The 20,887-nt window shown below is 41.4% G+C and overlaps 3 protein-coding genes across 4 annotated transcripts in view; 2 read left to right on the top strand and 1 right to left on the bottom strand.

Annotated features, from left to right (window-relative positions):
* GCC2 (GRIP and coiled-coil domain containing 2) overlaps positions 1-11,705 on the top strand; it is a 30,799-nt gene extending 19,094 nt beyond the window's left edge. For both annotated transcript variants that reach the window (XM_051616674.1, XM_051616665.1), the window contains 7 exons: positions 311-432; positions 2,180-2,356; positions 3,203-3,420; positions 4,799-4,993; positions 5,810-5,949; positions 6,707-6,908; positions 8,004-11,705. In XM_051616674.1, coding sequence (XP_051472634.1) covers positions 311-432; positions 2,180-2,356; positions 3,203-3,420; positions 4,799-4,993; positions 5,810-5,949; positions 6,707-6,908; positions 8,004-8,074 — 1,125 coding nt within the window. In that variant the 3' untranslated portion in view covers positions 8,075-11,705. The remainder of the gene's footprint in view (positions 1-310; positions 433-2,179; positions 2,357-3,202; positions 3,421-4,798; positions 4,994-5,809; positions 5,950-6,706; positions 6,909-8,003) is intronic.
* Positions 1-20,887, bottom strand: part of SEPTIN10 (septin 10) — a 963,730-nt gene that overhangs the window by 345,665 nt on the left and 597,178 nt on the right. The gene's annotated exons all lie outside the window — the stretch shown is intronic.
* Positions 17,832-20,887, top strand: part of LIMS1 (LIM zinc finger domain containing 1) — a 74,960-nt gene continuing 71,904 nt past the window's right edge. Inside the window, exon 1 of the mRNA XM_051616795.1 lies at positions 17,832-17,889. Within this exon, the coding sequence (XP_051472755.1) occupies positions 17,852-17,889 (38 nt within the window). The 5' untranslated portion in view covers positions 17,832-17,851. The remainder of the gene's footprint in view (positions 17,890-20,887) is intronic.

Below are 20,887 nucleotides of genomic sequence, written 5' to 3'. Positions count from 1 at the left end.
TTAAAAGATGCTTGATAGAATCCCTTGCTTGTGAATCTCTGTTGTATGCAATATTTGCTTTTGCAGGTATTCTTTCTTTTCTTTAATACTGGTATGTTGAACATCAGTTTCACATTTTATGATATTCAGTTACATTCTAAAGAAACATGATCTATTGGGTTAGTCACAAACTTGATTATTTAAAAGAAGAAAATGAAACAGGTGTTCCTTTTTTTTTTCTTTTTCCAACATAAGCTGCATTTCATTTTAGAGAAATAAGGGACTAATAGTTGATAGCATAACTTACTGTTTTTTTTTTTCTCTGTGATAGGCTGAACAAGCATCTGTTACATCTGAATTTGAGAGCTACAAAGTCCGTGTTCATAATGTCCTAAAACAGCAAAAGAATAAATCTGCTTCTCAGACAGAATCTGAGGGAGCCAAGCAAGAAAGGTAAAACTAAAATTTTACATGCATACAAAGAATACTGATACTCAGGTTACTTTTCTAATTGCTGACTAACAAGTGCATTCTACTGTTTATCTCTTTGCTTGAATAATGAAAATATCAGAAGGTGGCAGTTTGCTTCCCAGTCACTTTGATTAAAAAAACCAAACAAAACCAGCTCTTTATTTCTATAAACTTAATCTGATCTGTAATCTAACTGTGGCCCTGCCTATCTGAACAGAAGATAGATCATCTGTTTGTACCATGGTTTTACTGTGTTAGTTCCTAATTCCTTGATTGGTCTTTTTTAACATTTACTTTTGTGTAATCACCTGTTGTTATGGTCAGAGGAAGAAGTAAGGTGTCTGGAGGATTCTCATTCTGGTAAGCAGAATTTAGCCAGCATCACTGTGTAGACTTGACATGTCATTTTTTCTGACATAGGTATTGCAGCAAACTGATCTTTCAAACTAATAAGAGCAGATTGTTAGTGTTCAGCAGAGCTCATTTTTAACTTCTTCAGGAAGGAATGGTTTAGTGTGGCTAAAGCTCTGGCTGCCAATTTAGTCATCAGTTCCAGCAGATTTACAAAATACTGTTCTTATCATCTGTTACGTGAGAAAAGACTCTGCCAGAAGTTCCTTGAAAATCATTTAAGTATAAGACACAAAGCAGGTAAATTCAGAATCACGTCAGAAAAATGTATGAACGCACTGTTGAAGTAAATCAGTTTCTATAAGTTATTTTTATAAGTTACTGTTAGCTGTCCTTGGTGACAGACTGGGCCTTTAGGTGTGAGATGTCAAAAGTCCCTCCTGACTCAGATCTTAAAAACAGTAGGTGCAATTGTCGCTGACAGCCCGCTAGAGGGAGACTTCTGCTTTGTTAGAGGACTTCGGTGTTACGGTTTGTTTGGGGTTTTTTAAATATATCTACCCCTTCTTTTCTTTGAAGCAAGCAAATTGCAGGAGTTGCATTTCTTTGTCTCTCCTTTTTGCAGAATTTTAGAAAGTTCTGGTATTGTTAGGTTTTTGTGAAAGATGGTCACCTTGGAAACAAAACAATAAACAGATGACACATTGTTTTAAAAGAAATTATTTCCAGGTATCAGCATTAAGGGCTAATGAGATAGACTTTGGGAGATAATGGAGATGTCTGCATATATAAATACAGAAGGCATAAAAGGAGAATGTGTGTGACTTGGGACTTTTTCCTCCTAGTATGTGTGATTTTGATTTATTTCTTACCAACATAGTTTATCTGTTTATGTGGATTGAGGTTGCTTTCTAGTCCTTCACTCTTCCTCCAACCATTTGTCTCTTGTATTCAGTCTTATTGATCTGATGTGCATTTACAACAAACGAACACAAAAATCTGCACCACTTTGAAGTTGAAATTGTTTCTCCCATTTGCATCCCACATCTTATTCTTCTGTCTTGGTCCTCCAAATCAGCTTGAAGTAGAACGTGGTAGCAGTCGCATTCCCCACCCCAGTAGTTACATTCCCAGCAGTTCAGATGTGATGTGATAAATCTCCTTGTACCTTTATTGAAAAACAGTCAGGACTTTCCTCATTGTTTGTCTTGCAGTCACATTCTAAGATTCTTTTGGCAGTGGTGCTCTGTTGCTCTAATTATTAAATAAGGAATTTGTATCAGCTATCCAAAATATTATGGGTATAATATAGGTTCTGAAATACTATAATTATTTTTAAATATATGGGTTTTATTTCTTTTTTTTTTCCCCCTTATAGAGAACAGTTGGAAATGGTGATAGAGCAACTTAAAGTTAAGCTGCAAGATGCTCAACATAATTCACAGATGAATGCATCTGAGCTCCAGGCATTGCAGTCTGACCATGACACACTGCTGGAAAGACACAATAAGATGCTGCAAGAGACTGTTGCAAAAGAGGCAGAACTCCGTGAAAAGTATGGTCTGCCAATAAACAGATATACTGTATTTTGTGTGAACTTTAAGGGCTGGGCATGCAGTGGGCTGTAACTGTACTTCCCAAAGAAAAGGCATAACTGTTGAGAAAGTTAAAGGAATTTTCAGAATTTTCGTTTGCTAGTTTTCATCAGCCTTCAGAAGTTTCTGCAATGATAACAATGTAGAAGCTGATCAGGGAATTTTGAGATTTCTGCAAGCTTTCTACTTGTGAGTTATCAGATTTAAAAATTAACATTTTTTTAAGCATTAATTGCTTGACAATTTTGTAATGCTTCTAGAGTACCTCCAAACCAAGTACAATTAATGTGTTACTGACATTTTTATTGCTAAAAACCACACTTTTCTACCCTCTTTTGCACTGAAAGTTGAAGCTTAAAAAATTAAACTTGGCTTCTTAGAAACTTAATGTTTTCAGAAGTCCTGCATAACTGTTTGGTAAATGTTAATGGAAGTAGAGTATAAAGTAAGTTACGTGCCCTGTATGACACTAGAAACAGTCATGTTGCAATTTTAGACTTTAAGAATGTTTAGACCACATTGCCTCTAATGGTTTAATTTTTTTTCTCTGGAGATGTCTGAATTCTGTGTTCTGGAATAGAAATCAGGAGTTTGTATAGCATAGTGTATTCATGTGATAGGTAATAAGTGTAACTTAAATTTTCCCTGCAAAAAGAGGAATTTAAATGTAAAAATTTGGATGATCATTCTAGGATAATCATACACATGACAACTGAAAACTAGTCTGATGTCTACAGATTTTGAAAGGTAAAAATGATAGTGCTTTGCTGTTCCTTTCTAACATTTTGTGTGTATGTTGTTTTCAGGCTCTGCACAATACAGTCTGAGAACATGGTCATGAAAACAGAGCATGCCCAGACATTGAGTCAGCTGACAGCCCAGAACGAAGCTCTCCGGAACAATTTCAGAGATCAAGTCAGGAACCTGCAAGAAGAGCACAGGAAGACAGTAGAGACACTTCAGCAGCAACTGTCCAGAGTAGAAGCTCAGCTCTTCCATCTCAAGAGTGAGCCAAGCACTAGAGGTAATTTTCAGTCCTAATACCAGGTTTTCTTGGATTAGATAGGAATTCGTGTATCTAAATCTGAATCTAAAAATGCATATAGTATGTAGTTCTGTAATACACTAGGAACTTTTTCTGGAGAATCTACAGCACACTGTATCAATCCACTGATGCCAAGTAAGGAATGTGTCATTGTTATTACTGTCTCTTCAGAATCTTAAGGTACTTGAATGCATCCAGAGTAGGGCAACAAAGCTGGTGAAAGAGCTGGAAGGAATGTCCTGTGAGGAATGGTGAAGGACTTTTGAGTTTGTCTAGTTTGGAGAAAAGGCAGCTGAGGAGTGGCCCTCATTGCTCTCTACAGCATTCTAAAGAGGGGAAGTGGAGAGGGAGGTCCTGTGCTCTTCTCCCTGGTATCCAGTGATAGAAGGCATGGGAATGATTCTAAGCTGCACCAGAGGAGGTTCAGACTGGACATTAGGAAACATTTCTTTACCAAGATGGTGGTCAAATGCTGGAACAGGCTTCTTCGTGAGGTGGTTAATGCTCCAAGCCTGTCCAACGCATTTGGACAATGCCCTTAGCAACATGCATTAACTTTTTGGTTAGCCCTGAGTTGGTCATGTAGTTGGATTAGATGATCACTGTAGGTTCTTTCCAGCTAGAACTATTCAGTTCAGTTCTAGAATCTGCATCACTGTTACCTCTTCCGCAGTACTTGCATTGTCACACAGATGGAGGGAAATTATTTTGTAAATATGCTCTTCTTACAAGTTTGTCTCAGATTTTGGAGCATGCTGGACCTCTGCCTCCAGTGTGAGGGGTAAAGCATACTAAAAGCTGTTTTAATTATGTTTGGTATTGGTATTCTTTTAATTTTTTACTTGTGTTCAAGCTCAAATGCTATTTTTATATCTGCAGGGTTACTAATTAGGATTTAGTTGGATGTTTGCTGAGCAGCAGTAAGAGTTGAAGGTGTTACTCTTTCCATATGTTACTGAAGTACCAGGATAGCACACACACTATTGACTCAGAACAGAGGACAGGTGGAAAGAAAAGCTAGTTCTGTTTTGCATTAAGAACATACGATACTCATCATAGCTACAACATGTTTTCAGGAAGAGTTGCATGAAGGTTTCATAGGTGCTGAAATAAGACTTGCCAGTCAGGTTTGGATTTAGAAACAGGCTTTGATTTGAATGGTTATTTGGAGACAAAAGTCTATATTTTCTATTCTAAAGGTTATGCATGTATCCGACTTTCTAATTTTATTTCACCTTTCCTTCCCTTCCTTTTTGAAAATTATTCTATGTACTGATCTCCAGTCTGAGACAGTCACACCTATGAAACAGCCCTACCTCTTTTGTTCTGATGATAAACATCAGTAAGTGTCTTGCAGGTCCAGCTGTTTCAAATCCAGCAACAAAGAACTTACGAGAACGGCGAAACACTGACCTTCCCGTTCTTGATGTGCACACGGTAGCTAGGGAAGAGGGAGAAGGTATGGAAACAACAGACACAGAGTCTGTCTCTTCAGCCAGTGCCCATGTACCATCTTTGGAACAACTTCTGAACTCCCCAGAAGCAAAATTTGGTAAGTAGAACATGTGACTTTTTGAAGCACTTGCCTATGTAAGTTGCAGAAGCTTGTGCCCTCAAAATACCCGAGAACATGGTGTTTTCATGCTTTCAAGTGCAAGACACAAGTCTACTTAAGTGCCTTTCAGTTTACACTGTCCTGAATGTCTGTAGAGTTCTATCCTTGAGTTGTTGACTAAAAATAAAACATTACAACAGTTTTTAGTGACTTAAAGATGTTACATTTGTGACTTTCTTAAAAGAAAAGACTGGATGGACAAAGCTGGTCAGTAGTTACAGAACTTTTTGTATTCTGGACTAGTCTCTACTAGACACAATTAAGTGCTGCTTTAACTCTTAATATATGAAAGGATAAAATGGCTGTTCATTTTATGTGGCTTATTAGAACAGGAATTTATTAATAGTTTTTTTTCTAGGAAAATGAAAACCAGCATGAAGAACAATGTTCTATGAGTCCCCCAAAAAGCAGAAAAATACATGATAGCATCTAATCACATTTTAAAAGTGTACTGAACACTTTGTGGAGAGCTGTTGAAAATCTCCATCTATGGGTAGGAAACAAGGGATAAATTAAAACCACATATCTTGACGTACTTAGAACTGATTTGCCAGTCTGCTTCTAATACATATACAAAAATGGATCACAAAACAAGCATGCAGCAGCAGCAGTGATGCCTGTTAATTTTGCTATCTGACTTTGCGTGGATTTTGTTCTAGGAAGCTACGTTAACCAAGTCCTAATGTTAAGTTATTCTAAAGTAGATGGAAGTGCTTTTTCCTTCTCTCAGTTTTCTTTTCCAATTAATTCCAGAACCATCTCAGGGGCAAACAGAACTCAGCAAGGATGAACTAATTCAGAAACTAAATACAACAGCAAAAAGTGCTGATCACTTGAATGAATTACTTCGTGAATCAGAAGCAACCAATGCAATCCTAATGGAACAAATAAAGGTTAGCAGACATGCAGGAAATGTGACAACAGCTCTAATTTCTGTGCTCTGTTTCCTAGACAAGTTTTAATACCAAAAATGTTTTTGAGTTCCAGTTTTTGAGGGTTTTTTTTCACCAGTTTCTAGTCAGGGAGTGGGGCAAGTAAAAGCTACTACAAAAACCTTAAGAGTTTAGAAGTGTAATCTTTAGTAAGGTGCCTTTGCTGTTTTCACTTAGATAAAATCAGTAAATCCCAAGGGAAGCACTGTCTGGTTTCTCTTCCTGTAAACCCCTTTTAGCTGTCTTAATTTAAAAGAAGATATGTATTTAGAGTTACATCGACTTACAGGGTTTGGTTTGTTTGTGTCTCCTTGAGGTTTCTGGAAGAGTTTTTTAATTTTAAGTTACCATATTCTCTAAATCTGCTAAACTTTCTTCTTATAAAATGATTCTTAATGATCCATAACTTTAAATGTTTGATCCATGTTGCTTATTTAACTGTTCAAAGCTGAATAGTTAGTACCATGTATCATTGTAACAACTGCACAGATTTTATTGAAAAAAAATAAATGTTACTTATGATCAAGAAGTTATTCCTGGACAACATTATCACATGCTCAAGTTTCACTGGACTTTTGTCCAGAATATGTTTCTATGCATGCATTATTATTTTTTAAGCAAGCTGTGTAATTAACTTTTTAGCTTGTCAAAAGAGCTTTGTTCAATTGCTCACTATATGAAGCAAACGGTATTGCATCTTTTTTTCCCTCATCTGCAGCTTCTTAAGAACGAAATAAGAAGATTGGAAAGAAATCAAGAGAGAGAGAAGTCTGTGGCTAATCTAGAATACCTGAAGAATGTTCTATTGCAGTTCATATTTCTAAAATCCGGAAGTGAGAAAGAAAGGCTTCTCCCAGTAATAGACACCATGTTGCAGCTCAGCCCTGAAGAGAAGGGGAAGCTAGTTGCAATTGCCCAAGGTAGGTGGTATTCAAAACATTGTCACAAAAAAGAGTGGGAATAAAGGCAACTGAAGTTCTGTGCTTTCTTTTATGTAGAACTTTGAGGAAAAACAAACCTTAGCAGCATAATGCTGGTGAGCTAGCAACAAAACCATTTTGCTCTCTTGAGAAGGTAGTATTCAGTTTTCTGAAAACAGAACAAACACCCAAAAAACATAAATAAAATTAAGGTGAAATATAACTTTTTCTGAAACACATTTTAGGAAGATGATAGTAAGTTGTGAAAATTGAATGGGTTCATGTTTTGAGTAAAGTTTTCTGTCAGAATGACCTTAAAATAGCAGTTGCTATAAATTAATTACTTTCTTGGCAGATGTTCTAGAAAGGTAATTTAAGTTGTCCTCTCATATTAGTTTCAATATATTCAAAATATTATTCAAAATATTTTGAAATATTAGTTTCAATATATTAACTTGAAAAAATTATTTGGGAGAACATGCTTTTCGTTTAAGAAATAAAGGAACTAGGGAAGGAAGGAAAAAGTTAAGGCTTTGCAAAAAAATTAACCCAGGAGCTGACTGTATAATAATATTGCAACTTCATTTCAAATATTTGTTCGAATGTTTCTTGCTTCTCAATAACAACTTGTAGCTTCCTGTACTTCATTAGCAACTGACATATATTTTAAAATTAATACAAAGAGTAAGTACCATGTGTGTATATCCAAGCACTTAAAACGTCTGAGCAAAATCACATGAATAAGCAAAGTGGCAAAGTACTGCCACTGCAAAGTAGTCTTTGCATTTGGAAAGATGAGACAGAAATTAATTAAGTCCATAGCATTTTGATGTTTTTCTGCCACTCTAAGGAACACCGACTGGATAAATGGCATCTTTAAAACGTCCTTTAAGTACCCAAAGTAAACTGGATTTAGTGATAAAATCCGTGATCTTTAGCAGCTTGGGAGTGAGTACTGAATGTTACCTCTTCAACAAATTAACAAGGACAGCTTTTGAAAAAGCAGAGAGCGGGGCAGGGAAACAAAGTCGTGCAACCAAATGACGCAATGTTTAATGTAACAAACTTAGTTCATGTTTTTTCTTCCTCCTTCAGGTGAGGAAGAGAGTACCTCACGGCCCTCTGGGTGGGCTTCATACCTTCACAGCTGGTCAGGACTTCGATGAGACAGTGGAAACGCTGAATCTTTAAACACATTCCACAGCTGGAAAAAAAAAAAGTAGAAGAACAATCTGATGGTGTTGTACCATTGAACTAGAGGTTTTTATTTCTGTGTGTTATTTTCAGCTTTTTAGGCTCTTCTAAGAAAGAAGCCGTAGTAGCTCCAAAAGACTGTCCTGTGTTAATGCTTTGAGAGCAGTGAACTTACTCCTCTTGTACATGATAAAGCTGATGATCAGAAGTATAATATGAATTGACAAATTAATTGCAAATTGTTTGGAAGCAGAATTTGATGAACCTGTGACAGATCTTTTGTTTATTTATATGAAAACTTGATCTGGTATAGTAACTGGAATAACTACACTTTATAGACGTCAAGCATTTTGAAAAGTTTACAGTTTCTTTCACATATTTTTGTCAGCTTACTAATTTATATAGTTAGTGCTGTTCTCTGCACATTGAAGAAATCAAAATTGAATTATTTCCTCTCTGGTGATGCTTACAAAATATAAGATCATTAAGAGACAGAAATGGCATTTTCTTCTTTGATTTGACTGAATTTTTCATCTTTTGTTTCCAAAAGCTGGATTGAAAATATGAAGGCAGTGGTCCACAAAATGTAGAGGGGGGCCTAAAACTATATGAAGTATAATGCTTGGTACATCTGGGGCATGATACTGTAGTAGAGATTAATGGCATCTTTGGAAGTCAAGGGATAGTACTCCAAGAATAGGAGGTCCTACATCAGCTGTAGCTTTGGGAGAAAGGGCTTGAGCTATGGTGTTTTACCCTGAGGTTGGGAGTTTGTGTTCAAGACTAGGAAGAAATGTTTCAAGTACTGTCGTGATGCCTATACTTTGATGAAAAGACTACTTATACTGACTTAATTATATGGAAGACACCAAAGAATCTGAGTCCATAGGTCAGACTCCTGACAATAACTTCTGAGGGAAAACGACAGAACTTTTGTCAGTAGATACATCTTTTAAATGTTCTAATGAATGAAGATGTTCTATCCTTTTCTCACTTCCTTGCATTTGCACATATCATTTGCACAGATCTCTGTTCCAGGTTATTGAATGTTTGGGGCTTTTTCCAAGAAAAATACATCTCTGCCAGAGAATTACTTTTTCCGTTATCAACACAACACCTTTTTTTCGCTTCAAGTCTTCTTTTGCCCCTTTCTAGCCTGTGTTGGCCTTGACCATCTTAATTTATTTCTAAGTTATTAAAATATGTAAGTTTTTAAACCTTGGTTACCTTCCAACAAGAGTCCTTCTATCTTTTTCATTCTTATTTTCTTCCTCTCTGTGCTGTTTTACAGTGAATCATTCCCTGGTATACATGCCAATATGAAACAGTACTCTTTCTTGGCTATCTTAGTTGAGCCCCTGAGGAAATGATGCTGATTGTTTTAATATTACCTTATTCAGGACTGAGATTAATCTGGACATAAGAACAGCAGAAAGGCAGCACAGATTGAGAATAAACTGTTCAGTAACTGTGCTTTTGTTTTTCTTGCTGCTTGTATATATATCTCAGTACACAATTAACAAAGCCAGCAGGCTTTACTTAGATATTTTAATTCCTTTCCAGAACCTTAAGCACTTTTTCCCCCCCCCTCCAAAATGTGATCTAACTGGAATATTTATGGTTTGTGCTACCAGGGAAAACACTCTCTGTGGATCACAGAACCGATAAATGGTAGTGTGGGGATGAGTCTTTTAGGCATCTGTACTTTGGAAACGTAGAAAGCTAACATGAAGCTACGTTTAGGTTTTCTTGCATTTGCTTTGAAACGATTACCATATCTTCAGCATTCACAATTTGCTCCCGGTCTCGGATGTTGAATTCTATCTCTGTATTCACAGCTGGATTTGCTTAGTGTCGCTCAAAAGAATGCCAAAACAGAAACAGAAGAGATTTCAAATATGCATAAAAATAAGGGCAAGTCATTCTCCTGCTGTGATTTTTAACAATGGAAGCACATGAGTGGAAGGGTACGACTTTGTCTTAGTTCAAACTTGGTTTGCAGCTGACCTGATTTAGTTTCTTCTGCATGATGTCTGCTCCGCTGTCTCTGAAGGTTCCTTTTAAAATGCACATATTTCAGAACTGTCAATTATTTAACATTGTAAGCTGTGAATAAATATATGCAAGTAACATATATCACTGGCTGTATTAAATACCAGTTGCTTGCTGACTGACTTCAGGTTTGAGTTGCATGTTCACCGTTTTTCGTAAAACTCAAGTGTTGTACTTATGAATGTAGTGGTCACCCCTTGCATTACTATATATATATATATTTTTACAATGGAAGATGAAGATCTTAATTAATGTAAAGATATTTTAATAACTGCTACTAAGCTGTGTTCTGTTGCTGAGATTGCCAGGACTTACCTTTGTGGCAATAAACTGTAAGCAAACATATAAAAGTTTAATATGCACTTGCAGTAAATGCATAGAAGAATGTGGACTGGAAGCAGTATTACTTTGCATAGAAAACTTTTTATATGTCATATATTTGCATTTGTAATGTACAGCATTGTAGCTGTGATTTGCTTTCAAAAAGCAATTTAAAATTGTAACTGGTAGTGCTGCTTCTTGATATCCTGTGGTACTCTTTTTTGGAAGAGCACAGTGCTGACTTTGCTTTCTGGTTCTTTTATTTGATTATTTCTTTACAGTTGCAAAAATTTTGTTAGGATGTTTCCCAGAAAATATAACCCCTGCCCAAAGAGTTTACAAGCTTAGGACCAAATTTTACTCTTCTGTCAGTCTTTCAGCTGAAGCCTAAGGAGGGCATCATTAAAAAAGAGGAAAAAAAAACAACCAAAAAACTCTCCAGTCACTATTCAGGGTATGTATTAATTAAAAGCAAAAAAATTGGAGTAATTTTAAGTTCGTAGGCCTGTGTGTGCACTGTACCTGCATTTGTAACTACCTGTACTGGCCATACTGGGAACAAGTCATGTGCCACCCGTCTTCCCTTCGCCCTGAAGAGACCCATCTGTACAAGCCAAATGTGCTCCATTTGAAAGAGAGAAAGGCCAGAGCTTGTCAGACTGTAGTGTAGGTAGGTGTGGCCAGTTGGATCTGGAGATCAGGATATGCAAAAGGAGCCTGTGTTAGAAGTCATACATGGGAGAGTAGAGTTGCTTTTTACTTTTGTGACCCCCCCCTTGCCGAAAGCATAATTGAGAGAATACCTTGTTAGATTATTTTCTAAATTTAAATCTTCCTTTGGCTATTGCCCTCCATCCTTTAGATTTGATAAAAGACAAAATATCCCAGAATTGTGGGGGAATATTTGAAAACTCCTTAGTTTGTACTAAGTGGCTTTAAAAGCAGCTTAATCACCGGTGCTTCATTTGGCATATGCCTTGGCTTCACCCAGTGCACCAGGACTTCCCTGCTAGTTCTACTATTACTGGTACTGTGAAAATATCTGTTAGGAGCCTTGCAAATAGCAGTTACTCCCCACAAGCTGAGAAACCAAATGTATGAAGAGGTAAAAATGATTTGTTATAGTAATTTCAGAATTGTTAGTCTGAATAGAGAAGTGTTATGGTTGGAAATACGTCTTTGGCCTTTTCCTGTGGCCATCACTTCAATAAAATTTGCCTTTATCCAGCAGAGTGCCTTTCTTTTTCTTTGAATGCCTGTTCTTACCTGAGAAAATGCTGCTCAGGTGCAAGGTAGAAAACAAGGGTATGTTTACCATAGTATTCAAAGAGAGGATTTTATGGATTTGGAATAGTAGCTGCAGCCTTTACTTTGGAACACAGTGACAATTATGGACACTTCTGAATTAATGGAAATCAGTTTATGGTTTTTTTAGGGGTAAAAAAAAAAGTCTTATTTAAATTACTTCAAATGTTTTACTAGATTGTCACCAACAATATCTTATGTGAAGGAGTAATGCAGAAGGCATTAGTGTGCTTTTTTAGAAGGACTGTTCTTTGAAGTGGACAGAGCTACCTCTTCCCTAATGCCTTGTGATAATTTTTCTGTATCTGCACAGTTGTCATAGTGCAAAAATTAGTTGCTGTATGGATGACTAGGTGGTTTGTCAGACTGATTTAAGTGAGAGCTTGGTGTATTTTTGTTGTCCATTTGTTGCTAAGCTATGCTTATACAAACATGGGGTCAGACGGGATCATCAGGTGAGAAAAGAAATTGACAAAACAAATTACTATAAAGCAGTCAAAAAAGAAATCCTGATAATTAAAGTCAACTTCTAACAGCTTTCACAGAAATGCATATATGCTCAGGGGAAGGGAAATTATCTGACTGTTTTTCAAACTGAACTTGATGTAAAATTGATATTGTCTTTCAAGGATGAGAAGGTGTGTCTTGAGTCCAAGAGCCTCCTTCCTGTCTTGCATTCCTCTGACTCATCATGACAATCAAGGCTGGACTGAATAATGGAGACCAAGAACAACAGTAAAAACAAAATGGGAAAAATGCTCATCAGTTACAACTCCAGTAACTAAATCCACTTTGATATTGGCAAATCATTGATTCCTTTTGCTGTCAGTCTGTAAGCTTCTTAAAACTCCAAGGTAAAGGTAATGAGTGTAAAAAACAATGTGCTATTATGGGCACAGTCCCAGTCCTCTGATAATGGCCTTTGAAAGTGTTGATTGATAGACATTGGCTAGCAGCTGCATAGGCTTTAAGGGGTTTTTATTGTTTCATCTGAAAGCTTACTTGCTTAGAAATCGAAGCTTGTTCTGAGAACACTCAGAGCATTTCCGGAGTGGAGATATATATTAGTTCTTGGATCTCTTGCCCTTTGCAGTATGCAGAATGTCTCAGAAGTAAAAACCATGGAAATCATTACAGAACTCCAGAAGAAGGCTTTTACCTCAGTACTGTTTTAGTGTCATTATTCCTCTTTGCAGAGTTAAGTTACTGATGCTCAGTGTTCCTTTGCAAAGGGAGACAGCCATTTGTATAATGTTGGCTTTTAGCATCCAAATATTTCTACAGACTAATTCATGTTCCTCTTGCAAGTAGTCACACCATTTACTTAAACCTGCAGCTGCAGCCAGCCTTTGCAAGGGGACAGATGGGTGGTCACTGCTGCATGGGCAGAGGGGTATAGCCTCTAGAAGGGTGGAAAAGAGAAGCAACTGGAGGGAACAAACATCTTAACAGTTCCTGTTGATGTGGTGGTTCTATCCCTGCCCTAATTAGTCTTTATCTTGGAAACAGGTTAAACCAGTTGTTTGCACAGCAGTGGGTGATAATGGATATATCCTACTTTTCTTGCAGGAGGAGAATTTCACAAAAAAAACCCCAGACAAGTAACAGTAGGTTTTGTGACATTCTGTGAAGTATGGAAATTACACTAACAAAAAGCTTAAATTAGAAAAAGGATACTTAAATTACTTCAGGTTGGAACTTGGGTGGGTTAATCACCAGGATTTGCCATCAGATTTGTTCCCTACATTCTGCAGCAGAACAATGATCACTTTAGAAAACTTTGGATGGGTGGGTTAGGAATTTGGAGTGGCTCGCGGAGTGTTTTTTTAATGATAGGTGGCCCATAATGAGAATAGTCTGATAAACAGAAAGGATGCCTGTGTATTAAATCTTTTTATAGCTATATCTGTTGATGTAGACTTAAGTTTTCTGTTTGGAATAGACACCCTGAGAAACAGATCCTGGTGTGGAGAAATCTCCATATTCCTGTTATATGCAAGTAGCACGCAAGCTTAAATAAAAATGTGAGAGTAATACTATGATTGCCAAAAACCATTAAGTTACCTTTTTAAGTACCTATTTAGTGGTGCTGCCACAAGCCTTTTCTGTTGCCACTAGTGTTTTTGTCCAATTACTGACCTTGTCATGATGCAGAAATTTATGCTGCTAAGTATGGAATTTTAATGATCAATTTTGCAGGGTTGTAAGACTGATCTATAGAAGTTACATTCCTGTCTCCTTCCATCTCCCAAAAAAAGATCAAGCCAAATATACTAGGCATGTCTAAAATGCATGAAGCAGGAATTTGACTTTCCTTTTACAGAGACATTGGAATAATCACTAAAATAAGTCTGTTGGTATTCTGAGTAAAATAGATACTTTTTTTTTTTTTAAAAAAGCAACATTTTAATGGAAATCAAATAGTGGTAAAAATCTCTCAATTTCTACAACTGAATTTTGAAAATGCATTAATGGTGAGCAAGAATGTCACACCTTAATTTGTTACTTTGTGAATTCATTACAGGTTTTACTAGGAATGCTTAGCTGGACACTGTTGAAAAATGATTCATATTTAAATGGTCAATTAAGCCTGTGCTGTTGCTTTACCTTCACAGCTTTGGAAGTATGACATGAGGAACCCTGACAGTCTACATTTGAAATCAATTTATTATCTTACAGTAAACAACCAGGGGCTGCTATCTTAACAGGCACTCGAGTTCATAACAACACGAGGAAGTATATACCATGCCTGGTTGCATGAAGTTTTCGGAGACAGCAAAAGCTAGAGCAAATACCACAGGTGGTAGTTACTTATTCAGGTGATTCCTGTCAGTATGGCAAAACTATAAAACACTTTTGGAAATGAAAAAAGTCACAAAGATGCTGGCATTCGTGATCAGAGAGAGGCAGGCAAATGCTTTCACCAAGGAGGCTTTTTCTCATCTGTCTCCCCAATAACCCTTCCTTTCACACTTCTTCCCCAGGCCTACAGTAACGGCCTTGTTTGGTGTCAGCAAGGCTGATAATGTGTGTAGCTCTCAATGGGTAAAGTTACTTGCTGTCACTTGTAACACTGCCAGCAGCAGTTCTAGATGTTGGCATGTCAACAGTGATGGAAGACTTAAAGCACTCTGGAAAAAGAACATGAAAAGCATGTGTCTACTGAAAACTGCTTTTTGCTCTAATCTAGCAGCAAGAGATGGCAGGATGGAAAAAAACCCAAAACATTAATTTTTCTATTATTATGGTGGTCTGGAGACACAGAGTCCAGAGTTCCTGCTTCGCCACATGCTTCCTTTGTGGATTTAATTACAATTTCTCTGTTTCCTCACTTGTCTTCTGGGGATAATGACACTTCTCCTACTGATGCCAAGTACATTAGCAATAGAATGTTTAACTTTGTTTTACACGGGTGTATAGTGAGAGGCCAAGGGGCAGTAGTTTGAAGCTTAAAGTGGGGAGATTCAGATTGGACATAAGGAAAAAAGTTCTTTCCTATGAAGGTGATGAGATGCTGGAACAGGTTGCCCAGGGAAGCTGTGGATGCCCCCTCCTGGGAGGTCTTCAAGACAAGGCTGGATGGGTGGGGCCTTGAGCAACCTGATCTAGTGGGAAGTGTCCCTGCCCATGTAGTGGGGTTGGAACTAGATGATCTTCAAGGTGCCTTCCAACCCAACCCATTCTATGATTGTGATCGGTTTGCAAGCAGAAGTAAGTAGGCAGATTACCATATTTTCTTAAAACTGCATAGGAAGAAAATGGTCGTAGCCTTTCATTGCACTGGACTGGAAGCAGAGACCTGTTTTTTTTTCTTTTGAGTTTGCGGTGTGTGTTTATGAATCCTGCTAAATTATTTGCCTGAGTATTCTCAACCAAATTTTACAAGTTAATTAGAATGCCAGCATGCTCTAGTACTGTGTAAAGGAGAATTAATAACAATTAAGAATTGTTACTTTTGTGGTACTGCAAGACACAACAACAATTTAAATCAGACCTCAAAGCCAAGGTGCAAACTTGCTGCAAAATGCACAGAGCCTCAGGAAACAATCTGTAACTGAACTCCTGGTTTTCCTTGGTACGGTGCTTCCAAAAGCTGCTAGTACTTAGTGTTTGGCATACGTACATGCTTGGGGGAGGCTTCCCTGTTCTCCATGAATGCCTTTGCTACTTTGAGGTTATATTGCTAGCTAGGCTCTAGGGATGACATCTTTAAAAGCACTGGAAAACTGCACATGGTGCAATTCACTTGCCATTAAGACTATTAATGTGGTCTCTAAAGGAAAGGCTGCACTCACTGGCAGACCCTGCCTGTTAATTATTTCCAGAGTTTACTGTTTTGGAATTTGTTGCCCTGGTAGCCACACACCTGCCCATTCACCTTCCCCTGTTTCAGGTTGTCCTGGTCAGAGCTGCTGCTTCTTCACCCGGGCTCAGCAATCTGGGGGAAACAGCCTCATAGAGCTCCCCAGGGTAGGCAATGGGAGAGAGCCCAAAGTCCTTGCAGACAAACTGAGGTTAATTAAAGATATTCATAAAGCAGCCTACAAGCAATGGCAGACTGCCTGAAGTGCATTAGAAAAAACCAAAAGGGGACTATTATTTTCAGCTGGCACAGAATGAGTACTTGAATCACTTTAATGATACAAGGAAGCTCTGCTGACAGATTCATTGAAATGAGTGGGTGGTTTTGGTTTGGGGTTTTTTGGGGATATTTTATTTTTTTATTTCTTCAGCAGGTCAGCCCCTAACCTGTACTGAGACATTGGGGTTGTTCCTCCCCAAATGCAGTACTTTACACTTGCCCTTGATGGATTTAATTAAGTTTCATTTTTTAACAGAATCACAGAATGACTGAGGTTAGCAGGCACCACCGGAGGACATCTTGTCCAGCCTACCTGCTCAAGCAGGGACACCCTGAGCCAGTTCCCCAGGACCATGTCTGCACATCTTTTGAGTTATCTCCAAGGCTGGAGACTCCAGAACTTCGCTGGGCAACCTGTGCCCGTGCTCCTTCACCCTCACACTAAAGGAGTGTTTCCTGATTTTCAGAGGGGACCTCTGCCTACAAACAAAAAGCCAACAGTCTGAGCTCTCAGTGTTTTTATAGTGGTAGTTCTGTCCACAACCATGCTTGGGGCCTATCGATCAAGTATCTGTTGTGAATTCTCTTCCTGAAAGCCTACACTTCCTTGTTCAGATATGAAGAATGGCAACGGGTGGTGATGCAAATTCCTTAATAATCCTGCATTTTCTGTCATGCTCTTTTCATTCACCTGTAAGCCTCTGAAACTGGTCTGGTTTGGAACGAGGTTCCTCCTCCCTGAGGAGAGCAGGGCCCCTGCCTTCAGGTTTGCCAGCTCCGCTGTCGGAAAGGCTCCTTATTTTTCTTTACTTTCTGAAGCATGTAGCTGAACCTGAGCGGGGTGCTGGCCTTGCCTCACGTGATTGCAGATCAGTACTGTTTAAATTTACAGAATGTTGATTAAAACCGGAATCCTGCTCCAGGCAAACACTCCCCTAAAGGTACTTGATGCCTCGAGGCGGCGGCGCCGTAGCGAGAAAACAAGACCGCACTCCACACCCACACGTGAGAAAACGTAAAAAAAAATAACTCTTAAAAGTATTTTGACGGCGATTTTCTGTGCTGGAAAACACCCGGCAACAGACGCTCGGAAGGACCTGCCCGTGCTCACCCTGCAGGGCGCCCTGACCGCCACCAGCCCCCCCGCACGGCTGCGGGGAGCGGCGAACACCCCGGTTCCACGGGCTTGCGCTGCCTTACCTGCCCCCCCACCCCACGGGCCCGCTCAGGGGCCCGGCAGGGGTACCTGGGTGCCCAACCTTGGGCGGAGACCTCCCTACCTTTCCGGGGCGGAGGTGGCGAGGCGGGCCGAGGCGGGCGCTGCCCTCGGCGGGGCGGGATCTGCCCGCGCTTCCCGGCGGCGGCGCGGTCGGAGCGCGCCCCCTGGTGGCGGCGGCGGGTGGCGGCGCTGCGGCCGCCCAGCGCCATTACCGGCGCCCGGCCCGGCTCCTCCCGGGGGCGGCGCGGCGGAGCGGCGGCCGCCGGCGGGATGCTGGGGGTGGCGGCGGCGGGGATGACCTGTAACAGGTAGGAGAGGAATCGGCGGCCGCCCGCCCCGTCCCGCCTCCCGCGGCGGGTTGCTGCCGAGGGCGGTGCTTTGTTGCGGCGCGGCGCGGCCGGGCCGCTGTCACCGGCTGCTGCCCCACGGCTGCTGCCCGCTCTGCCGGAACCGCCCCGCCGCGTCCCGGGGAAGGCGCTCCTGGCGGCAGCGCCGGGCGGGAAAGGCGCCTTGGTGGGGGCTGCTGGGCGCTGCGGTGTCGGGGATGGGGTCCCGCCGAGGAGGCCGGGGGCTTGCAGCCCTGCCTCTCCCTCGCCCCGGGAAGTTTCCGCTGCGCGGGGGCAACTTTCCGCGTCCGTCGGTCGGGCAGAGCCATGGCGGCAGCTGAGGTCCCGTCCTCCGGTGCCCTCCCCGCTCTGCGGGGAGCGGCGGGGTGGCCTGGGGGTCCCCGTCGCCGCGAACCGGAGGCAGCACGGTGCAGCTCCGGTGTCGGGCGTTTTGAGCCGAGCGCGGTTTCATGTCCTTTGCGCGAGACGCTGTCCTTCCCCGCAGAGGGAGGCTGTCCGCAACGCGTGGGACCGCGTCACCTCGGGTGTTGATGTGGCGAGATCCCTGTAGTTTTAGGATGCCTATCCCACAATTACCGAGTTGTCTTATCCTCGGGAAAGGTTAATGGGGACGGGTTTCAGAAAGCTGTGCTACTAATTGCCCAGCGTCTCGAAGCCTCACCCGTCAGAAGTTGCTTCTTGGGAAGAAATGTCCCAAATTAAAGCACTTGGCGAGTACTGCACTAGTATGTCAAACCCTGGGCTTGAGGGAAGGGAAAAGAGAGATTTTGCGTGGCTTGGGCTGCAGGTTCCAGCTGGCTGCTGTTTCGCACAGACTTTAGCCTGGCTACAGACCGCCTTATCTTGCCTGCCCCTGATTGCTGCCGCGAATTCCTCCAGCCCTGCACCACGCCTTTGGAGGAAAGCTGCGGGAGAAGCCAGGTCAAGCCGCCTCGGGGCTGCCGTGGTGGCACCCTGTGCGGGCCTGTGGGCTGGTGGGCTGCAGAGGCAGCTCTGCTCCCGGGGCAGCACCCCGATGCCCCTGGAGCAAGGGAGGGGAGACAAGAGGGTCTCACCAGCTTTGACCACATGTAGCTCTAGCTGCTGGGCAGGCGCGTGCTGGGGAAAGGGTGATGGAGTGACTCGGATGCCCATTGGTATTAAGGTAACTTGCTTTCTCTTCAGTTTTTCCGAAAGCTACTTGGTTTCCTAGCGGGTGATGGGTGCTTCCAGGCCAGGTTTCTTTCTCCATTCCTGAAAGTGGCCGAGGTGACAACATTTAGCCGTGAGCGTCAGTCTCCTGTGACTGCAAGGATCTGTGTGTTCTGCAGCCCTGCACAGGTGCTTTGTCTCCGGTGCGGAGCCTGCTTCTCTGGGTAAATAGAGCAATTACATATTTGGCATCTGTTCTGCTGAAGTTGTCGGGGAGCGGGCCAGCTGCCCTGCTGCTACACGCTTCCCAGGATATGATCAGGGCTACACCCCTGGCACAGTGAGAAATTTTGGGACAAAGTCAGGCTAGAGCCTATGCTTGCAGAGTCTTGCTGAGATAAAGGAGGCAGAGCGCTCTGCTGGGACCCCACACCTCACTCAGAGCTGCCTGGGGGGAAGCTTCTTCAGCAGAAAACACCTGGTCATCCTGCACTGGGCAAGCGGGTGGCCAGTACATCCGGGGAAGTGGCAAGGGCAGAGCAGCCATCCCGGGGCATGGGCTCAAGCATCCTTCCCCAGCAGCGGGGACAATCCCTGCTGCCTTCTGGCTGAGGAAATCCTCCTTGTGGCTGACAGTCAGCCTGGCGTCCTGCTGCTGCCGACGGGCTCTAAATATGAACTGCAAGGGCTGGATGGGGGGCCCCTTGCCTAAATTGGCCAGTCCCCTCCTTGCCTCTCTTCTCCCCATTTTCTGAGGACGAGGGGCTGTGCAGTTGATTTCTGCAGAAGCGTGGCTGGAGGGAGCTGCAGGCTCAGCGCCTTCAGGGGGGACAATTGCAGGACTTGGTGGCTAAGGGAGTCTTCTTTAGGTTATTTCAGTCCGTTGGTGCAAAAATAAATCAAAACAGCAAGGTTCATGTAAGGTACATGTCCGTTTGGTAAAATGCAAGGTGAGGAGATTAAAAATGGGTGCGTTTAAAAATTGGTGCGTTTTCTTGTTTTGATTCTTTGGGAGGCAGGGGAGAGAAACAAACAGTAAAAATACAAATGTTTCTTTCAAAACCACTTTTTAACAAAATATAAGGCCGTCCCAAAATCTTACGCAGGCTGAAACTCCTAAGGCATTTTGGATCTTGACTATTTCCTCTCATTTGGAGAGTTAAAATAATCTGGGGTTTGGGGAAGAAAACAAAAAAGGAAAGAGTGACTTGAGGTATCTCTCCAGATTCAGTACACGGAGTAGCAGCAGACACCTGGTCAGCAGGTATGCACATAGTGTTTGTTATTGTCCTCTGAAATACTCTTCTTGTAATTTTTTTTCCCCCTCGCTTTATGGAGGCTTTTTGAACTCGAGTTGCTGCTGTGGCTTTTGTTTTGCAATGAGAGGAACTTGCAGACTGGTGCTGTAACCCGAGGCGCAGCCATCTCACTCAGCATCAGGCTGGGAGATCAGACTGCCCTGGAGGAGAGGGATTTGGGTAGGGAGGGATGTGCTCTGTGCCCCATAAACTGGGGTGATGCTGAGTGAGGGGTCTGTCACTCAGGATTGCTGGTCGTTGCAATGTCTGCTTGCTTTATAAATGTCTTGAGTTTTGTGGGCAGCTTTTCCAGCTGGTTGTGCTGAACTCATCTTGATGTGTTATCATTGGAATAAGTTTCTTATGTGGTTCAATAAAAAACATCAGCTTGCAGTTCAGAACCATTATTATCTTTCTAGTTTCCCAGAGCAAACTAAGGTTTTCTTTGTAGCAATAAATACAGGCCAGCATGCAGTAAAATACTGAACAAAGCAAACTCCTCTTTATTCAAAGCATAACTACATTTGAAA

The sequence above is a fragment of the Apus apus genome, chromosome 1 (genome assembly GCF_020740795.1).
Source record: "Apus apus isolate bApuApu2 chromosome 1, bApuApu2.pri.cur, whole genome shotgun sequence".
NCBI lineage: Eukaryota > Metazoa > Chordata > Aves > Apodiformes > Apodidae > Apus > Apus apus.
Note: the sequence above shows the minus strand (reverse complement) of the source record. Positions and strands in the feature narration are given on the sequence as shown.